The sequence below is a fragment of the Arvicola amphibius genome, chromosome 4 (genome assembly GCF_903992535.2).
Source record: "Arvicola amphibius chromosome 4, mArvAmp1.2, whole genome shotgun sequence".
Classification (NCBI taxonomy): domain Eukaryota; kingdom Metazoa; phylum Chordata; class Mammalia; order Rodentia; family Cricetidae; genus Arvicola; species Arvicola amphibius.
Genome location: NC_052050.1, coordinates 102,274,776 through 102,291,297, shown reverse-complemented (window position 1 = coordinate 102,291,297; position 16,522 = coordinate 102,274,776). Strand labels below are relative to the sequence as shown.

The 16,522-nt window shown below is 42.5% G+C and overlaps 1 protein-coding gene across 2 annotated transcripts in view; it reads left to right on the top strand.

Annotated features, from left to right (window-relative positions):
* Parn (poly(A)-specific ribonuclease) overlaps window positions 1–16,522 on the top strand; it is a 102,055-nt gene that overhangs the window by 21,049 nt on the left and 64,484 nt on the right. For both annotated transcript variants that reach the window (XM_038327913.1, XM_038327912.1), the window contains exons 13-16: window positions 1,965–2,042; window positions 9,805–9,848; window positions 11,906–11,948; window positions 13,491–13,566. In XM_038327913.1, coding sequence (XP_038183841.1) covers window positions 1,965–2,042; window positions 9,805–9,848; window positions 11,906–11,948; window positions 13,491–13,566 — 241 coding nt within the window. The remainder of the gene's footprint in view (window positions 1–1,964; window positions 2,043–9,804; window positions 9,849–11,905; window positions 11,949–13,490; window positions 13,567–16,522) is intronic.

The following is a 16,522-nucleotide window of genomic DNA, read 5'->3' as shown; positions in this document are numbered from 1 at the left end:
TCTGTGCTGTTCTGACTCTGTGCCACTGACAGTGTGTACACATAGCCATAGTGCAGGTTGACGTCACTGGGCAGTGTGTGTACACATAGCCATCGTGCAGGTTGACGTCACTGGGCAGTGTGTGTACACACAGCCATAAGTGCAGGCATGGCTGCTGTGGTGCTTTAAAAGAGAACGGCAACCCTAGGCTCAAAGATTTTAATGCTTACTCACAAGGGAATGACACTATTTCACTAAAAGGATTAGTTGTGGCCTAGTTAGAGGAAGTGTGTCTCTGAGCGTAGGTTTGCCCAGAGGCTCTGTCTGCAGTTGAGGATGTAGATGTCAGTGCAGCTCGTACTGCTGTGATGCTAATGAGTTGACTATGAGACTAAAAGCAAGTCCTGTAAGAAGAGTTGTTGACATCTGGCATCTCCCTTCTCCAGTTGTCATGCCTGCCCCACCTTTCACTTGTCTCGCCCCTCTTTGATTCAGCTAGGCTGGCTGACTAATGATCCCTCCCCAGTGTTTGCTTTATAGAAATGAAGCTTTTACAAAGTCTTAATGTTTCTTCATGTAACACGTCAAAGTCAGAGCTCAACTTAATTCTTGACATAATTAATTAATCTTCTATAAAATATCCCAAATCTAACAAGCTGTTCTTCACTATATTGCTTGATGCTTTATGTTCAAAATGGAGCCATCTAGCCAGCACTACACAGTGAGTTCCAGCACAGCCCAGGCTAGAGAGGAGACCCTGTGTCAAATAAAACAAAATACCCTTCCTAACCCACAAATAAGTGACAAATAAAACAAATTACCCTTCTTAATCCACAAATAAGTGACAAAACGAAACAAATTCTGGAAGCAAAGCTAAATATGGTGACACATGGGATCAGGAGTTCAAGGTTATCCCAGCTACATAGGCACTCAAAGCCAGCCTAAGCTACCTGAGGATCTTCTCAACTCCCAGTCCTCTATCCCCAAAACTAAACCAGCAGTGTCATCATCTTCCCATTTCCTGAAGAATCGCAAGGTTGCAACATTCTATTTTAGTAGTTAAATTTTTATCAAAATGCAGTAAGTATTGTACATGTTTATATTTCATTTGATTGAGAAGCATTGAGGGTCAGCAAGATGGCTCAGTGGATAAAGCACCTGAGTGCTTTATCAGTGTGGCAACCTGAGTCTGATTTCCCAAAGCCATGTAAAGGTAGAAAGGGCAAACCCTGCTGTGGCATGTGTACTTGCCCCCTCCACCATCCACTCAAGTATGTGCATGTGTGTGTGCGTACACACAGACTAATAATAATAAATTTTAAAAAAGAAGAGCAATGACATGTCATGACCCATTGAACCGAGACATAGATAATGTAGTTAATGAAGGTTGAATTTAATAAAATTAGGAATTAGTTATTTTTCCATTTCATAGCATTGTTATAAATCTTTAACAATAAGTAGGCTGTTTTAAAGATCTTTTTTAAAGTCTTAAAGATAAATATTTGAAGTTTTGTTTACAGCTTTTGACAAGTCAAGTTCTCAGGGTTCCAGATTTTATTGTTTAAAAGTGCTTCAGTCAAACTTACTACTTCCAGCCAGGCACTGTGTGTGCTACATCCCCACCCTCTCAGGGACGCCAAGGCAGGAGGATTGTTGTAGCCCAGAAGTTCAGGGGCAGCCTGGGCAGTATAGCAAGACTTGTCTTAAAAAACAAAACCAACAATAAAAAACTACATCAAATTCTTGAAAATGACAAGATTAATAAAACTAAGAAAAACAGAGACATCACTAAGAATGGACACAGTGGGTGTATACCTGTAATCTCAGCACTTGAGAGGCAGAAGCAGGAAGGGTATGAATTTGAGGCCTGTGTGGATTACCTACTGAGCAGGAGGCTTGCCTGTCTCTGTTGTGAAACTCTTGTCTCATCTGAAGTATCTATCTTACTCAAGTCCTGATGCAGTTTTGACCTTGTCTTTTCCCAGGGAAAACTGGTTGTTGGACACAATATGCTCTTGGATGTCATGCACACAATTCACCAGTTCTACTGCCCTCTGCCTGCGGTAAGTCGCTCCAGTGTTGATACCCCCTGCCTTTCAACTGTGATTGCTCTCTGCCTGGGTTGCAATTCCTCATTTCCTCGTATGTGACATGTTTCCAGAAACAACTGCCTGTACTCTTCTTTTTAAAAGATTTGTCTTATTATTTTATGTGTGTAAGTCTTTTGTCCGCATGTCGTGTGCCCTGTGCCTGGTGCTCCAGGAGTCCCAGAGGTGGGCACTTAGGACTGCAGTGATGGAAGGTTCTGAGCTGTGAGGTGGTGCTGGGGCTTCTGGAAGAGCAGCACATGATATTGATCATCGAGTCCTCTCTCTAACCCCTTAGACATCATCTTTGGACCATAGATACTTTCTATGGACCTGGGAAGATAGTTCAAAAGCTAGCTGCTAAACCAGGTTTATTGCCTTGCTATACTGTTTTGATAGGAAGTGCATATGAGCTGTTTCAGTGGTCAGCTATTGCCAGAGGAAAGCTAAATATGTATTTCCTCGATTGATTCTGGTGGGTTTGCCTATTTATTACTGCACAGAGGGTAGGCCGTAGGCATCTCTGAAATTAGATTTAGGAGAGCTGTGATTGCCTCTTGCCTCCTGCTGAGCACCATGAGGCTCCCTGGGGACTTGGGTGGCATCTCTATACCAGGAGCCAGGCCACTCAAGTCACTGTCACGCCTCTCCAGTTGGCTGTTATAATCCTGAGACAGCTATGTTGGATAATTGTAGGTGGAGACTACTCTTTCATTTCTCAGCTGCCCAGACCGGAATAATCACACAGAAACTATATTAATTACAACACTGTTTGGTCTATTAGCTCAGGCTTCTTATTAACTAATGTATTGCTACGAGGCTGTGGCTTACTGGGTAAAGTTCTGTTCTGGCGTCTTTCTCCTTCGGCATCTCTTTGACTCCGCCCTCTCTCTCTCTCTCTCTGTTCTGATTTTCCACCTGGTTTTACTCTGTTAAGCAATTGGCCCAAACAGCTTTATTCATCAACCATTGTTGATGAATATTGGCCCATAGTTTGCCAATCCGTGTGTATTAGTCAGGGTTCTCTAGGGAAACAAAACTGATAGACTGAATTTATATATTTACATATATATATGTGGGATTTGCTAGAGTGCTTACAGGCTGTGGTCCAGCTACTCCAGCAATGTCTGTCTTCCAATGGAAGGTCCAAGAATCCAGTAGTTATTCAGTCCACAAAGCTGGATGTCTCAGCTGGTCTTCAGCGAACACTGAAATGCTGAAGAAGCATGCTCTAATGCCAGTGAGAGCAAGTAGCAGGCAAAGAGAGCAAGCTTCCTTCTCCCTTGTCCTTTATGTAGGCTGCCAGCAGAGGTGTGGCCCAGATCAAAGGTGAATCTTCTACCTCAAAAGATCTGGATAAAAGGTGTATCTCTCACCTCAAAAATCCATATTTGCTGACCATGGTGGTGCACACCTTTAATCCCAACACTCAGGAGGGAGAGGCAGGCAGATCACTGTGAGTTTGAGGCCAGCCTGGTCTACATAGTTCCAGAACTGCTAGGGCTGCTACACAAAGAAACCCTACCTCAACCCCCTCCATCCAGATTAGAAATAGGTCTTTCTACTTCCAATGACTTAATTAAGGCAAAAAAAAAAAAATCCCTCACAGGTGTGCCATTTGAATTTTAATTAATTCCAGATATAGTCAAGTTGACAACCAAGAATAATCATTACACCATGCTTTATTTTTATTTACTTAAAAAACTTAATTTCAGGTCTGTCAAGGTGTCTCAGTGGTTAAATCCACTTGCTTTTTCAGCAGACCTGGATTTGGTTCCCAACACCCACACTTGGCAGTCCTCAGCTTCTTGTAACTCCAGCTCCAGGGGATCTGATACCTTCTGACCTCCAAGGGCACCCGCAGAAATGTAGTGCCCGCAAACTCAGCCACATATACACATAAATAATTTTTGAAGTGTGTGTTTTCCCTGTACCATTTGCTTGCCTGATGTCACAGAGGCCAGAGAAGGTTGTCAGATCCCCCGAAACTGGAGTTATAGATGCTTGTAAGTCATCAACCGAACCTGTTCTCTGGAAGAGCAGCAAGTGCTCTAAGCCAGGAGCTCTCTCTCCAGCCCCTACTTAGGTAGCCCAGACTGATTTTGAACTCTTAGTTCCAAGTGCTAGGATTACAATCTGCTCCCCATCTCCTGGCCCAGCCCCTGCTTTACACTGCTTGAGGTAGGACTTCTGTTTTGTTGGTTCTTGGATGGTTTGGTCTTGGATAAGAATTTGATCTCATTTCCACATCTGCCACCTCTCTTGATGTTTCCTTGGTCACGTGACACCATCAGCCCCTTGATAATCTTTTGCACGGTGGGTCTGTTGGTCCCTCATCCTAGGACTTTGGTCTTAAGTTTGTCATCACTTCCATGACAGACCCATCATCCTCCGGGATGTAAGGGTTCCAGCAAAAATGATGATCAGACATTTGCATTTTCTATCTAAAGAGCTCATGGTTGTTTCAGCAATTCATTTCTCGCTGGCCAGGAAGACCAACGGAGCAGCTCCGTTCCTGACCTTAAAGCGATGAAGTTAACAAAAAGGACTAGGGAGCATATTTAGTGTTGTGCTCTGGGTATTCTGAATACCGGACAGAGGCAGACTCATGACGGCATTCAATACTGACTTAACAAATGTGTGTCTTCTGACTTATGTGCGTCTCTCTTCATATAACTGTCCATGCCTAAAATTCCTAGGTAATCTCACATTGTTTGTTTCTGCATATAGTCGACTCTTTGGAGCTGGCCTGTCAGGCTGTATCTGATTGACTATATAATTCAGTCTCTGTGAGACTCCGTGTTCTCAGTGAGGCTGACATGTTTCCTAAACGCTTGTGTTTTGGTACGCCTGTGGTGTGGATGCATGATTATTCCTGCCTGCTCTACTGTAGTTTTGCTGCATGTGTGCAGTCTGCAGCTTCACTTACCCTTTCCTGCTACACAATTCTTTGCCTGCTGCTTCACTAGAATCCGACTGTTCTGTGGCGAGCCCTCCAGGGATTTGGTACCTCCATGGTGCCTATGTTTTGTTCTGAATTACGAGGTACAACCAATTTTATGTGATTAGATCTGAGGAGGATTCACCTGGTGTATGTGTGCTCCGAAAATGTGAACTTGAGACTAGACCAGTTAAAATTCTACCAGAACGCTGGTGATTTGTATTGCGCAGTTTTATCTCACCAAGGAACCTGAGGTGATCACACACACACACACACACACACACACACACACACACACACACACAAACACATACACCCTTTTTCTCCCTGCATTATAAGAGAAAGAAAATTTGTCCTTTATTTAGCTATGGAAAAAGTGATTAGAGCAATAGGAGACAATCTATTGGAGATGCTAGAACATTTACATTTGCTGGTACCATATTTTAGTTAAAAAACATTTATTATTTTTTGTGTGTGGATGTTGTCTTAGTTAGGGTTTTTGTTGCTTTGACAAAACACCATGACTAAAAAACAAGTTGGGGAGGAAAAGGTTACACTTCAGCACTGTTGCGCATCACCAAAGGAAATCAGGACAGGAACTCAAGCAAGGCAAGAACTTGGCAGCAGGATCTGATGCAGAGGCCATGAAAGGGATCTGCTTACTGGCTGCTCTTCAAGGCTTGTTCAGCCTGCTTTCTTCTAGAACCCAGGACCGCCAACTGAGGGATGGCACCACCCACAATGGGCTGGGCCCTTCCCCATCAGTCACTAATTAAGAAAATGCTTACAGCTGGATGTTATAGAGGCATCTTCTCAATTGAGTTTCCCTCCTTTCAGATAACTCTAACTTGTGTGTCAAGGTGACATGAGACCAGCCAGCAGAGTTGTTTTGCCTTTTTCTTAGTTTCTCTTCTGTTGCTGTGAAGAGACACGATGACCACAGCAGCTCCTAGGAATGGAAACACTTCATTAGGTGCTTATTACAGCTTCAGAGGATGAGTTCATGATCATCATGGTGGGGAGCAAACAGACATGGCTCTGGAGTAGTAGCTCAGGACTTTGCATCAAGATCTCCTGGCAACAGATTCAATGCAGTGCCCATCAAAATCCCAGCAAAATTCTTCAAAGACCTCGAAAGAATGGTACTCAACTTCATTTGGAAAAGCAAAAAACCCAGGGTAGCCAAAACAATCCTGTACAAGAAAAGAACTTCTGGAGGCATCACAATCTTTGACTTCAAGCTCTACTACAGAGCTACAGTACTGAAAACAGCCTGGTATTGGCATAAGAACAGACAGGAGGACCAATGGAACTGAATAGAAGATCCGGATATCAGTCCACACATCTTCAAACACCTGATCTTTGATAAAGAAGCAAAAAATATCAAATGGAAAAAAGAAAGCATATTTAACAAGTGGTGCTGGCATAACTGGATATCAACATGTAGAAGAATGAAAATAGACTCATATCTATCACCATGCACAAAATTCAAGTCCAAATGGATTAAAGACCTCAACATAAAGCCAGCCACACACTTAACCTTGTAGAAGAGAAAGTGGGAAGTACACTTGAATGCATTGGCACAGGGAACCACTTCCTAAATATAACCCTAGCAGCACAGACACTGAGAGAAACAACTAATAAGTGGGACCTCCTGAAACTGAAAAGCTTGTGTAAAGCAAAGGTCATGATCAACAAGACAAAACGACAGCCTACAGAATGGGAAAAGATCTTCACTAACCCCACATCAGACAGAGATTTGATCTCCAAAATATACAAAGAACTCAAAAAATTGGACACCAAAAGATCACATAATCCAATAAAAAAATGGAGTACAGACCTAAACAGAGAACTCTCAACAGAGCAATCTGAAATGGTTGAAAGACACTTAAGGAAATGTTCAGCATCCTTAGTTATCAGAGAAATGCAAATCAAAACAACTCAGATTCCATCATACACCTCTAAAAATGGCCAAGATCAAAAACACTGATGACAACTTATGCTGGAGAGGTTGTAGGGAAACGGGAACACTTCTGCATTGCTGGTGGGAATGCAAGCTGGTGTAGCCCCTTTGGATGTCAGTGTGGTGATTTCTCAGAAAATTAGGAAACAACCTTCCTCAAGGCTCAATAATACCACTTTTAGGTATATATCCAAAGGATGCTCAATTGTGCCACAAGGACATGTGCTCAACTATGTTCATAGCAGCTTTGTTTGTCATAACCAGAACCTGGAAACAACCTAAATGCACCTCAATAGAATGGATTAGAAAAATGTGGTACATTTACACAATGGAGTACTACACAGCAGAAAAAATTAACGGCAGCTTGAATTTTGCAGAAAAATGGATGGAGCTAGAAAACATTATTTTGAGTGACGTAAGCCAGACACAGAAAGACAATTATCACATGTATTCACTCACAGGTGGTTTTTAAACATAAAGCAAATAAAGCCAGCCTACAAACCACAATCCCAAAGAACTTAGACAACAGTGTGGACAGTAAGAGAGACTTACATAGATCTAATCTACATGGGAAGTACAAAGTAGAAAAAGACAAGATCTCCTGAATAAATTGGGAGCATGGTGACCTTGGGGGAGGGCTGAAGGGTGAGGGGAGAGTAAGGGAGGGGAGCAGAGAAAAAATGTAGAGCTCAATAAATATAATAATAAAAAAAGATCTCCTGGCAACAAGCAGCGGATGGGACTGGAGTTGGCTTTTGAAACCTTCAACCCCAGTGACATACATCCTCCAAGTCCACACCTTTTATTCCATCCTAAACAGTTCCACTAACTGTGGACCAAACATTCAAATATATGAACCTGTGAGGGTCATTTTCATTCAAACCACTACAGCCTGCATGTATGTCTGCACCACTTTAATGCCTGGTACCCGCAGAAGCCAGAAGTCATTGGATACTCTGGTTACAGATAGTTCTGAGCTTCCATGTGGGTTCTGGGAATGAGCCCATCTTCTGGAAGAGCAGCTATGTTCTTAACCGAGCTGTCTCTGCAGCTCCTAGCACTGTGTTTTAAGATGTAAAGCAAAGCTAATCACAGCACCTTATCTGTAATCCAGAATTCCACTACGCGATGAGAGGTGGAGACAGGCAAAACTCCCAAAGCTTGTGGGCAAGACAGCCTAGTCAGCGAGAGAACCTGGCTCCACATGGTGGAGGGAGAAGGCTGAATCAGAGATTGTCTTTGACTTCCATACGTGCACCAAGGCAAGCTTGTGCTCACACTCTATATACACATTGTATGCACATACACATGCCAAGATAAAAAAAAAAAGAATCCATCTCTTGGCATTTAGGGGAGTTTTTAATGGGACCTTTTGCTGCTTGACCATGACCTTGTTGGTATTGGCCCATAATTCTGTGAAGGCCCTGGTGGTGGCCTCATTCTACTTTGCTTTTGCTTGTAAAACCTTTTTGTGGTGTTGAAAGGTTAACAGTGGTCATTAGGGCATTTTTTGGTTGACTTAGCCTTAGAACCACTTGTTCATATTTTGTTCATTGATTAAACAGCAGCCATTGAGAAGCTGGTATATATTTTAAACTAAACACAGTCTGTGTTATAGGCTTTAAAAGCTAGTTGGGAATGGCAGCTCACTGAGAAGCATGAATGACTTGAAAAGAAGTGTAGTTTACAAAAGGTCAGGAGTGTGACTACCCAGGATAGTGTGACAGTTATGTGTGTAATAAGCTAATCCAGAACTAAAGTATTCTCATTTCTGCTCTAGAATTCCTTATCAAAATAAACCTATGAAATGAATAGTCTAGTTTAGGCACTTAGAGTTAGTTCCACATTAGTAATTTTCTGAGTACTTTGAGCAAGAGTCATATGCATGTTGCAAGGTCTGTGTGTTAATGACCATTTTAACTAAGAACCAGAGATGGGTCTTACCCTGGGGTATGACCGTCTCTCAGGTCAGTAGTACTTTACATATGACAGAGCCACTTTTTTTTTTAGTTCAACTATAGAATTTTTTGGTAATGAAATTACTTCTCTTAGTCATATAATTCCCAGTGAAAAATGAGAGATATTCCTAAATTCATTTTTATTTATTTTTATTACATTAAAATTTTAATTTTGTTTATTTTTGTGTTGCTGAGGTGTGTCTGTGGATGTCAGACTCAATTGTGAGAGTTGGTTCCTTCTTACTCATCTTGATCTCTGATCAAATTCAGGTTGTCAGGCTTGGCATCTGTCTGGTACTTTTAAACTGCCAATCCATCTTACTTTCCCTGTTTTTCTTAATTAAAAAATTTGTGTGTGCGGTGTGTGTGTGTGCACGCACACGCGCTTGCACAGGTGGCAGTCAGAGGACAACTTACAAAAGTTAGCCTTCCATCATGTGAGTCCTAGTGTTGAACTCATTTGACCGCAGGCAGGCACCAAGTCTCAGGTTTATTTTAGAAAGTAATTCTTTTGTAATGTCTTGCCTGCATATATGTATATATGTGTACCACATGTGTGCCTAGTGCCGGAGGAGGTCAGAATAGGGCATTAAATCTCCTGGAATAGAGTTATGGGTGGTTGTGAGAAACCATGTGGGTTCTGGGAACCTAACCTGGGTCCTCTGCAAGAGCCATAAGTGCTCTTCACCTTGGAGTCATCTCTCCAGCTTCCAATAAATAATTCTTAATTAAAAGTGGATTTTACTCTTTAGCTTGAAGCCCATGTGAGGCATGACAGTTAATATTTGAGAAAACAGCTGAGAGCTGCTTGTGTGTGTTCTTAACAATACTTTGGTCTGTTTGAAAGACAGTAACGGGCATCCTTTTGCCGTTTAGGACCTGAATGAGTTTAAGGAGATGACAACATGTGTCTTCCCCAGGTAAGCCTTCTTTTTTTTTTTTTTTTTTTTTTTTTTTGGTTTTTTGAGACAGGGTTTCTCTGCAGCTTTTTTTAGACAGGTAAGCCTTCTTTAAGCGCCCCCTGACATTTGAGATACTCACTGAGGTATGTGCAACACAAGCAGGCAGTTCCTCCAAGCTGGGAAGGAATTTAATGGCTTGGACATCCCCCACTTTGCCATTGTTGACTGTTTAAGTTTATGAGTAGTGTGATCATCCATTAAAAATCAGATTCTAGCTTAGAGTGAAAGTAGAAAGTAGCTGATGTCTCCCTTTTTCCTGTCCTGCATTCTGCTGTCCAGAGGACTGGTGAAGGGTTCTGACACGGGTCTGGCCATCCACACATGTGCAACGCAATGTACGTTTGACGTGTCCCAACTAAGAGTTCTCTCTCCTCAGTTAAGAACCGTATGGCTAGAGACCCTCCCACCCACACTCCCTGGAACTTCATCAGTGCCAGTATTGTTAGTGTTTGGCTATGTCATATGTCACATGTGTGATCAAACACATGGCAGGTACATGGAGCCTATGCGGTAATAAGGGCAAGTGAGGGTAGCCAACTAGTCCTACTTTCAACTGGGCTATTGCTGTCCCAGCCACAGTGTTTATATTTATTTGGAAATAGATTTAGACAGAATTCTTCCTCCCTCCCTCCCTCTTTCCTTTCTTCCCTTCCTCCCTCCCTCTTTCCTTCCCTCTTCTCTCCTTCCGTCCCTCTCCCCTCCTTCCCTCTCTCCTTCCCGGTTTTTTGAGACAGTTTCTCTGTGAAACAATCTACACTGTTTCTTTATTTTTGTTTGTTTGTTTATTTATTTAATTATTTTTGAGATAGGGTTTCTGTGTGAAACAGTCTTGGCTGTCCTGGAACTCACTCTGTACACCAGGGTGGCCTTGAACACAGAGATTTGGCTGGGATTAAAAGCTTGTGCTACCACCACCCAGGAGATTTAGACAGAATTTTTAAAAGACTTATTTATTTAGTATGTATACAGTGTCTGCCTACATGTATGCTTTCATGCCAGAAGAGGGCACCAGATCTCATTACAGATGGTTGTGAGCCACCATGTGGTTCCTGGGAATTGAACTCAGGACCTCTGAGCCATCTCTCCAATGCCTTTGACAGAATTTTTGTGTGGTCAGTCTCTTCCCTAGTATTTCTGGTCCCTGTAATAGAATAGTTAGGTGCTCTACTTTTTCTCATTGCTGTGATGGAGTACTTGAGAATATCAGCTCACAGGAGGAAAATCTAGTGTACCCCACAGTTTGAGGGTACAGCCTGCTCTGGTGGGAAGGGATGGTGAGCTCAAAGGAGTCTACTCCTCACACCCACAGACTAGGGATACCCCAGCACCTATCTGGCTTTCTCTCCTTCTTTACCACTCTGTGTGTGTGTGTGTGTGTGTGTGTGTGTGTGTGTGTGAGAGAGAGAGAGAGAGAATGAGAGAGAGAGAGAGAGAGAGAGAGAGAGTAACTTCCTCAGAGGTCCTTAGGTGATTCCAAATTCAGCCATTTTGACAGTGGAGCTTAGCTGGCACAGTAGGAAGTAGCAGGGAACTTCCCAATATGGATTTTGGCCCCATAAGAATTCAAACTGTGTAACCCAGGTGGTAGTGGTGGGTGGTGGCTGTTTGGGAGGGGCAGACCATATACCACATAGAATGGGAAAGCATACAGTGTTTGTCTGACCTTCAAGATGGATGCTAGCCTCATTCCTCCAGGTACATGCATGGAACCTGTTCCTTTGGCAAGTATATGGAAAGCGTACAGCAGTTTGATGAATGAAGCAGCACATGGGACTGTGTCCTTAGCTCATTAACCACATTACTGCTAGGTTCACACTGGCCAGTGTGTGTGCTTCATCTATCCACTTTTAAGTACTTTATGAATTGAGTGATTTTTCAGTATATCATATATGAAGTATATGTTACATAGCTATTTTATTTATGAAACATTTTAAGTATTTTTATGTTTTAATAAAGTACATTTGAAATAATGCTATATATTTTATTTACCTTATTAAAATTTATTTTCTTTCCAGGCTCTTGGATACTAAACTGATGGCCAGCACACAGCCTTTTAAGGTATTATTTCAATCTGAACTATCATTCATTAGAAATAATTTGAATTTTTTGTTTGTTTAAGACAGAATCTTCGTATGCTGAGGCTGGCCTTGAACTTACCCTGTAGGTGAGAGTAGTTACCTTGAATTCTTGTTCCTCCTGCCTCTACCTCCCATGTGCAAGCACGTGCCACCATGCTCTTTTTGAAACTTTTTTGCATTACCACTAATAACTTTGGAATTCTGATCTTTTAAAGTGTTATTTCAGACACAATAAAAATAAGAAAGGAAGAAGAGAGACATTGGAAAAGTCCAGAAATAAATATATCAAAATATGAAGTTATCTTTATTTTTCCTCTTTTTGAGTATAAGTTTTTAAATGTTAAAATTTATAATTTTTGTTTTTTATTTATTTTTGTTTTTTAGTACAGGCTTACTCTTTAGCCCAAGTTAACTCTGTAGTTCTCCCCCTGTCAGCTTCCTCAGTGTTGGTGACAAGTGTGTGCCACCACACAGTTGTGACTTATGTATAATTGTATAATTATATATAATATGTAAACACACACACACATACGTACATACATGTTTTTGAGAAAGGGTTTTTCCATGTTACAGTCCTGTCTGTCTTGGAACTTGTTTTTTAGACCATGCTGCCCTGGAACTCATAGAGATCCTTCTGACTCTGCCTCCCAAGTGTTGGGATTAAAGGCAGGAACCATTGGGGCTGGAGAGATGGCTCAGTGGTTAAGAGCACTGCCTGCTCTTCCAAAGGTCCTGAGTTCAGTTCCCGGCAACCACATGGTGGCTCACAACCATCTGTAATGAGGTCTGGTGCCCTCTTCTGGCCTGCAGAATATTGTATACATAATAAATAAATAAAAAAAAAAACGGCAGGAACCATTTCACCTGCCTTGTAGTCTATGTTTTTTAATTGGTTTTACGTATAGCCAATTTGTCATTTCTCTGCCTAGCTCCTTATTTTACATATTTGGACATATTTTCTAATAAAGATAAGTTAATGTATGATCATTTACAGTTTGTGAAGGACCTTCTGCAGCCTCTGGAGCAGTATGCCGGGACAGTGCCTTCCAGCACTGTCCCTGCCAGCTGTCCTGACATTAAGAGCTTGCTGTTGCCTTCGAGCAGTACAATAGGGCAGTACGGCCAAAGTTGTGTCATTCCCCAAGCCCCACACCCCCAGCAAACCTGGAAGCTTGCTTTTTCTTCCCCTTCCACAGTTTTTTCCTAGTTTTGCTTCAGTAAAAACCAGGTTGGCCTTTTATTCTCCATCCTGCTGCCTCAGCCTCCCAAGTAGCAGATTAGAGGTGAGCACCACTAGGCCTGCACATGTTTGTAGTTTTAACATGGTTTTCCTGTCAGTACAACGAACCTTGAACTTGGTGGTGTGCTTTTCTTTCATGTGGAATAAGAGTGGCGTCTGTTCCTTTAGGACACAAGAGGGCAGTATGGGATGCTTTTTTTCTTCTGTGTACTTTGAAATGACTCTCCTTAATCTCTCTCACTCTCAGATGAGTACCCTAACTTTCCACCTTCTGCCTTGCAGGATATCATTAACAACACATCCCTTGCAGAACTGGAAAAGCGCTTAAAAGAGACACCCTTTGACCCTCCTAAAGTTGGTAAGAATATTAATCCTGAAAACCTTCAAATTCTGGAAATTACAAATATGTTCTGTGCAAAAAATGTGATCCATCTCTGAAATCATATTGTGTTATTTGTAGGGTGTGGCTGGCTAAGGTTCATGCCTGTGGCAGTTTCTGAATAAAGATGGTATCCTAATTCCACATCTAGCTCCATCTACATCATGTCAATAGCGTTGGGTAGGGATTCACTGAACAGTTTCAAGACTTTTATTTCCTAATGCTTGGAGTTCTCCCAAAACTTGATGTGTCCTTTCAGATGGTGTGTGTTTGAGCAGAGACAGAGTCAGTAACTAATCATCAGAAGCACAACAGCACCTCCTGTCTCAGAAAACTTAAGAGCTGGGGTGCTGTGAGACAGGAGCGTACCCCATGTCCTCATTGAGGAAAGCCAGAGGCCAGGAGGAGCACTTGGTGTCAGATGGGTTATGTGTGTACGTGCGGCCCCACCCTTGTGCTCTGGGGCACTGTGTCCTTGGTCCTGTCACCCCATTTGCTGCTGCCGCAGCATTCCATTAGCTGTGGCTAGAAAACCGCTAAAGATGATGACAACAGCGCTAATGATTCAGGAATTGGTGATGGAATTACCGATTATTAGAGTGGACAGAGTCATGATATTTGCTTCCCTTCTGGGTATAGTCCAAGAACAACGATGCGGGGTGGATAGAGGGAAAGAACCCTGCTCTGTGTATAATAGTGTAATGGAATAATTGGTTTGGGAGTAACGAGCTTCAGCAGGTGATGTTGAACATTTTACTTAAGTGCTGCAGTGTTAAAGGCTCTCTTTGGAAGTGTCAAGCCCAATATTTAGTTCATAAGGAAGTTAAGACGTTCTTGCATAAAGAGTATTTTATTGGTATGAAAACAGCTCCAGCCGTTCTGTCAGCAGTTTCCACTCATGCTTCTGATGTCCTTCCTAACATTCATTTCCAGATTGATTCCAGGAAATAATTACTTACAAGTAAGGGCTGTATCCTGTCCTATTGTTTTCATATTCCTTTAGTAGAAAGTTTATTCAAAACTCGATTAGTCTCTTACATTCTCTCAGCACCTGTGTGTATCAGTGGACTCAGTATTATAAAATAATTTTTGTAGTGCAGTAGGCCCGTGAACAAAGGCTGGTGTTACAGCAGTTCTAATCTATTTTGGGTGTGGGGTATGCTGTTGTCTTTATTTTTTTTTTATGGTTTATTTTTTATATTTAAAAATTTCCATCTCCTCCCCTCTTCCTCCCCCTTCCCTCCTCTCCCCTCCAGCCATACCCTCCTTCCCTCCCTCTCCAAGCCAAGGAGCCATCAGGGTTCCCTACTCTATGTTTAGACCAAGGTCCTCCCAACTCCCCCCAGATCCAGGAAGGTGGTAAACCAAGCTGAGAAGGCTCCCACAGAGCCAGTCCATGCAGAAGAATCAAAGCCCAGCGCCATTGTCCTTGGCTTCTCAGTCAGACCCCACCATCGGCCACATTCAGAGAGTCCGGTTTGGCCGCATGTTCCATCAGTCCCATTCCAACTGGAGTTGGTGATCTCCTGTTAGTTCTGTCCCACCGTCTCCATGGGTGAATGCACCCCTCATGGTCCTGACTTTCTTTCACATGTTCCCCCTCCTTCTGCTCCTCATCAGGACCTTGGGCGCTCAGTCCAGTGCTCCAATGTGGGGCTCAGTCATTTTCTTCATCTATCGCCAGGTGGAGGTTCTATGGTGATATGCAAGAAATTCATCAGTATGGCTATAGAAACTGGCCTTTTCTGGCTCCCTCTCCTCATCTGCACAAGGAACTAGCTGGGGGCATCTCCCTGGAAACCCGGGAACCCCTCTAGAGTCAAGTCTCTTGACAATCCTCAGATGGCTCCCTTAATTAAGATATATGCTTCCCTGCTCCCATATCCACCCTTTCTGTATCCCAAGCATCCCATTCCTCCTAGCTCCCCCCATTCTCCCATTCACGCTTATCTCTCCCCATCTTCCCTTGGCCCCGTCTCGCTCACCCTCAAGTTCCCAATTTTTGCCCGGCGATCGTGTCTACTTCCAATATCCAGGAGGATTACTATATGTTTTTCTTTGGGTTCACCTTCTTATTATCTTCTCAGGGATCTCGAATTATAGGCTCGATGTCCTTTAATTATGGCTAGAAACCGATTATGAGTGAGTACATCCCATGTTCATCTTTTTGGGTCTGAGTTGCCTCACTCAGAATAGTGTTTTCTATTTCCATCCATTTGCATGCAAAATCCAAGATGTCATTGTTTTTTACCGCTGAGTAGTATTCTAACATGTATATATTCCACAGTTTCTTCATCCATTCTTCCACTGAAGGGCATCTAGGTTGTTTCCAGGATCTGGCTATTACAAATAATGCTGCTATGAACATAGTTGAACAAATGCTTTTATAGTATGATTGGGCATCTCTTGGGTAAATTCCCAGGAGTGGAATTACTGGGTCCTGGGGTAGGTTGATCCCGAATTTCCTGAGAAACCGCCACACTGCTTTCCAAAGTGGTTGCACAAGTGTGCATTCCCATCAGCAATGGATGAGTGTACCCCTTACCCCACAACCTCTCCAGCAAAGGTTATCATTGTTGTTTTGGATTTTAGCCAATCTGACAGGTGTAAGATGGTATTACATTTGTATTTCCCTGATTGCTAAGGAGGTTGAGCATGACCTTAAGTGTCTTTTGGCCATTTGAACTTCTTCTGTTGAGAATTCTCTGTTCAGTCCAGCGCCCCATTTTTTCATTGGGTTAATGAGCTTTTTAAAGTCTAGTCTCTTGAGTTCCTTATATATTTTAGAGATCAGACCATTGTCAGTTGCAGGGTTGGTGAAGATCTTTTCCCAGTCAGTAGGCTGCCTTTGTGTCTTAGTGACAGTGTCCTTTGCTTTACAGAAGCTGCTCAGCTTCAGGAGGTCCCATTTATTCAATGTTGCCCTTAATGTCTG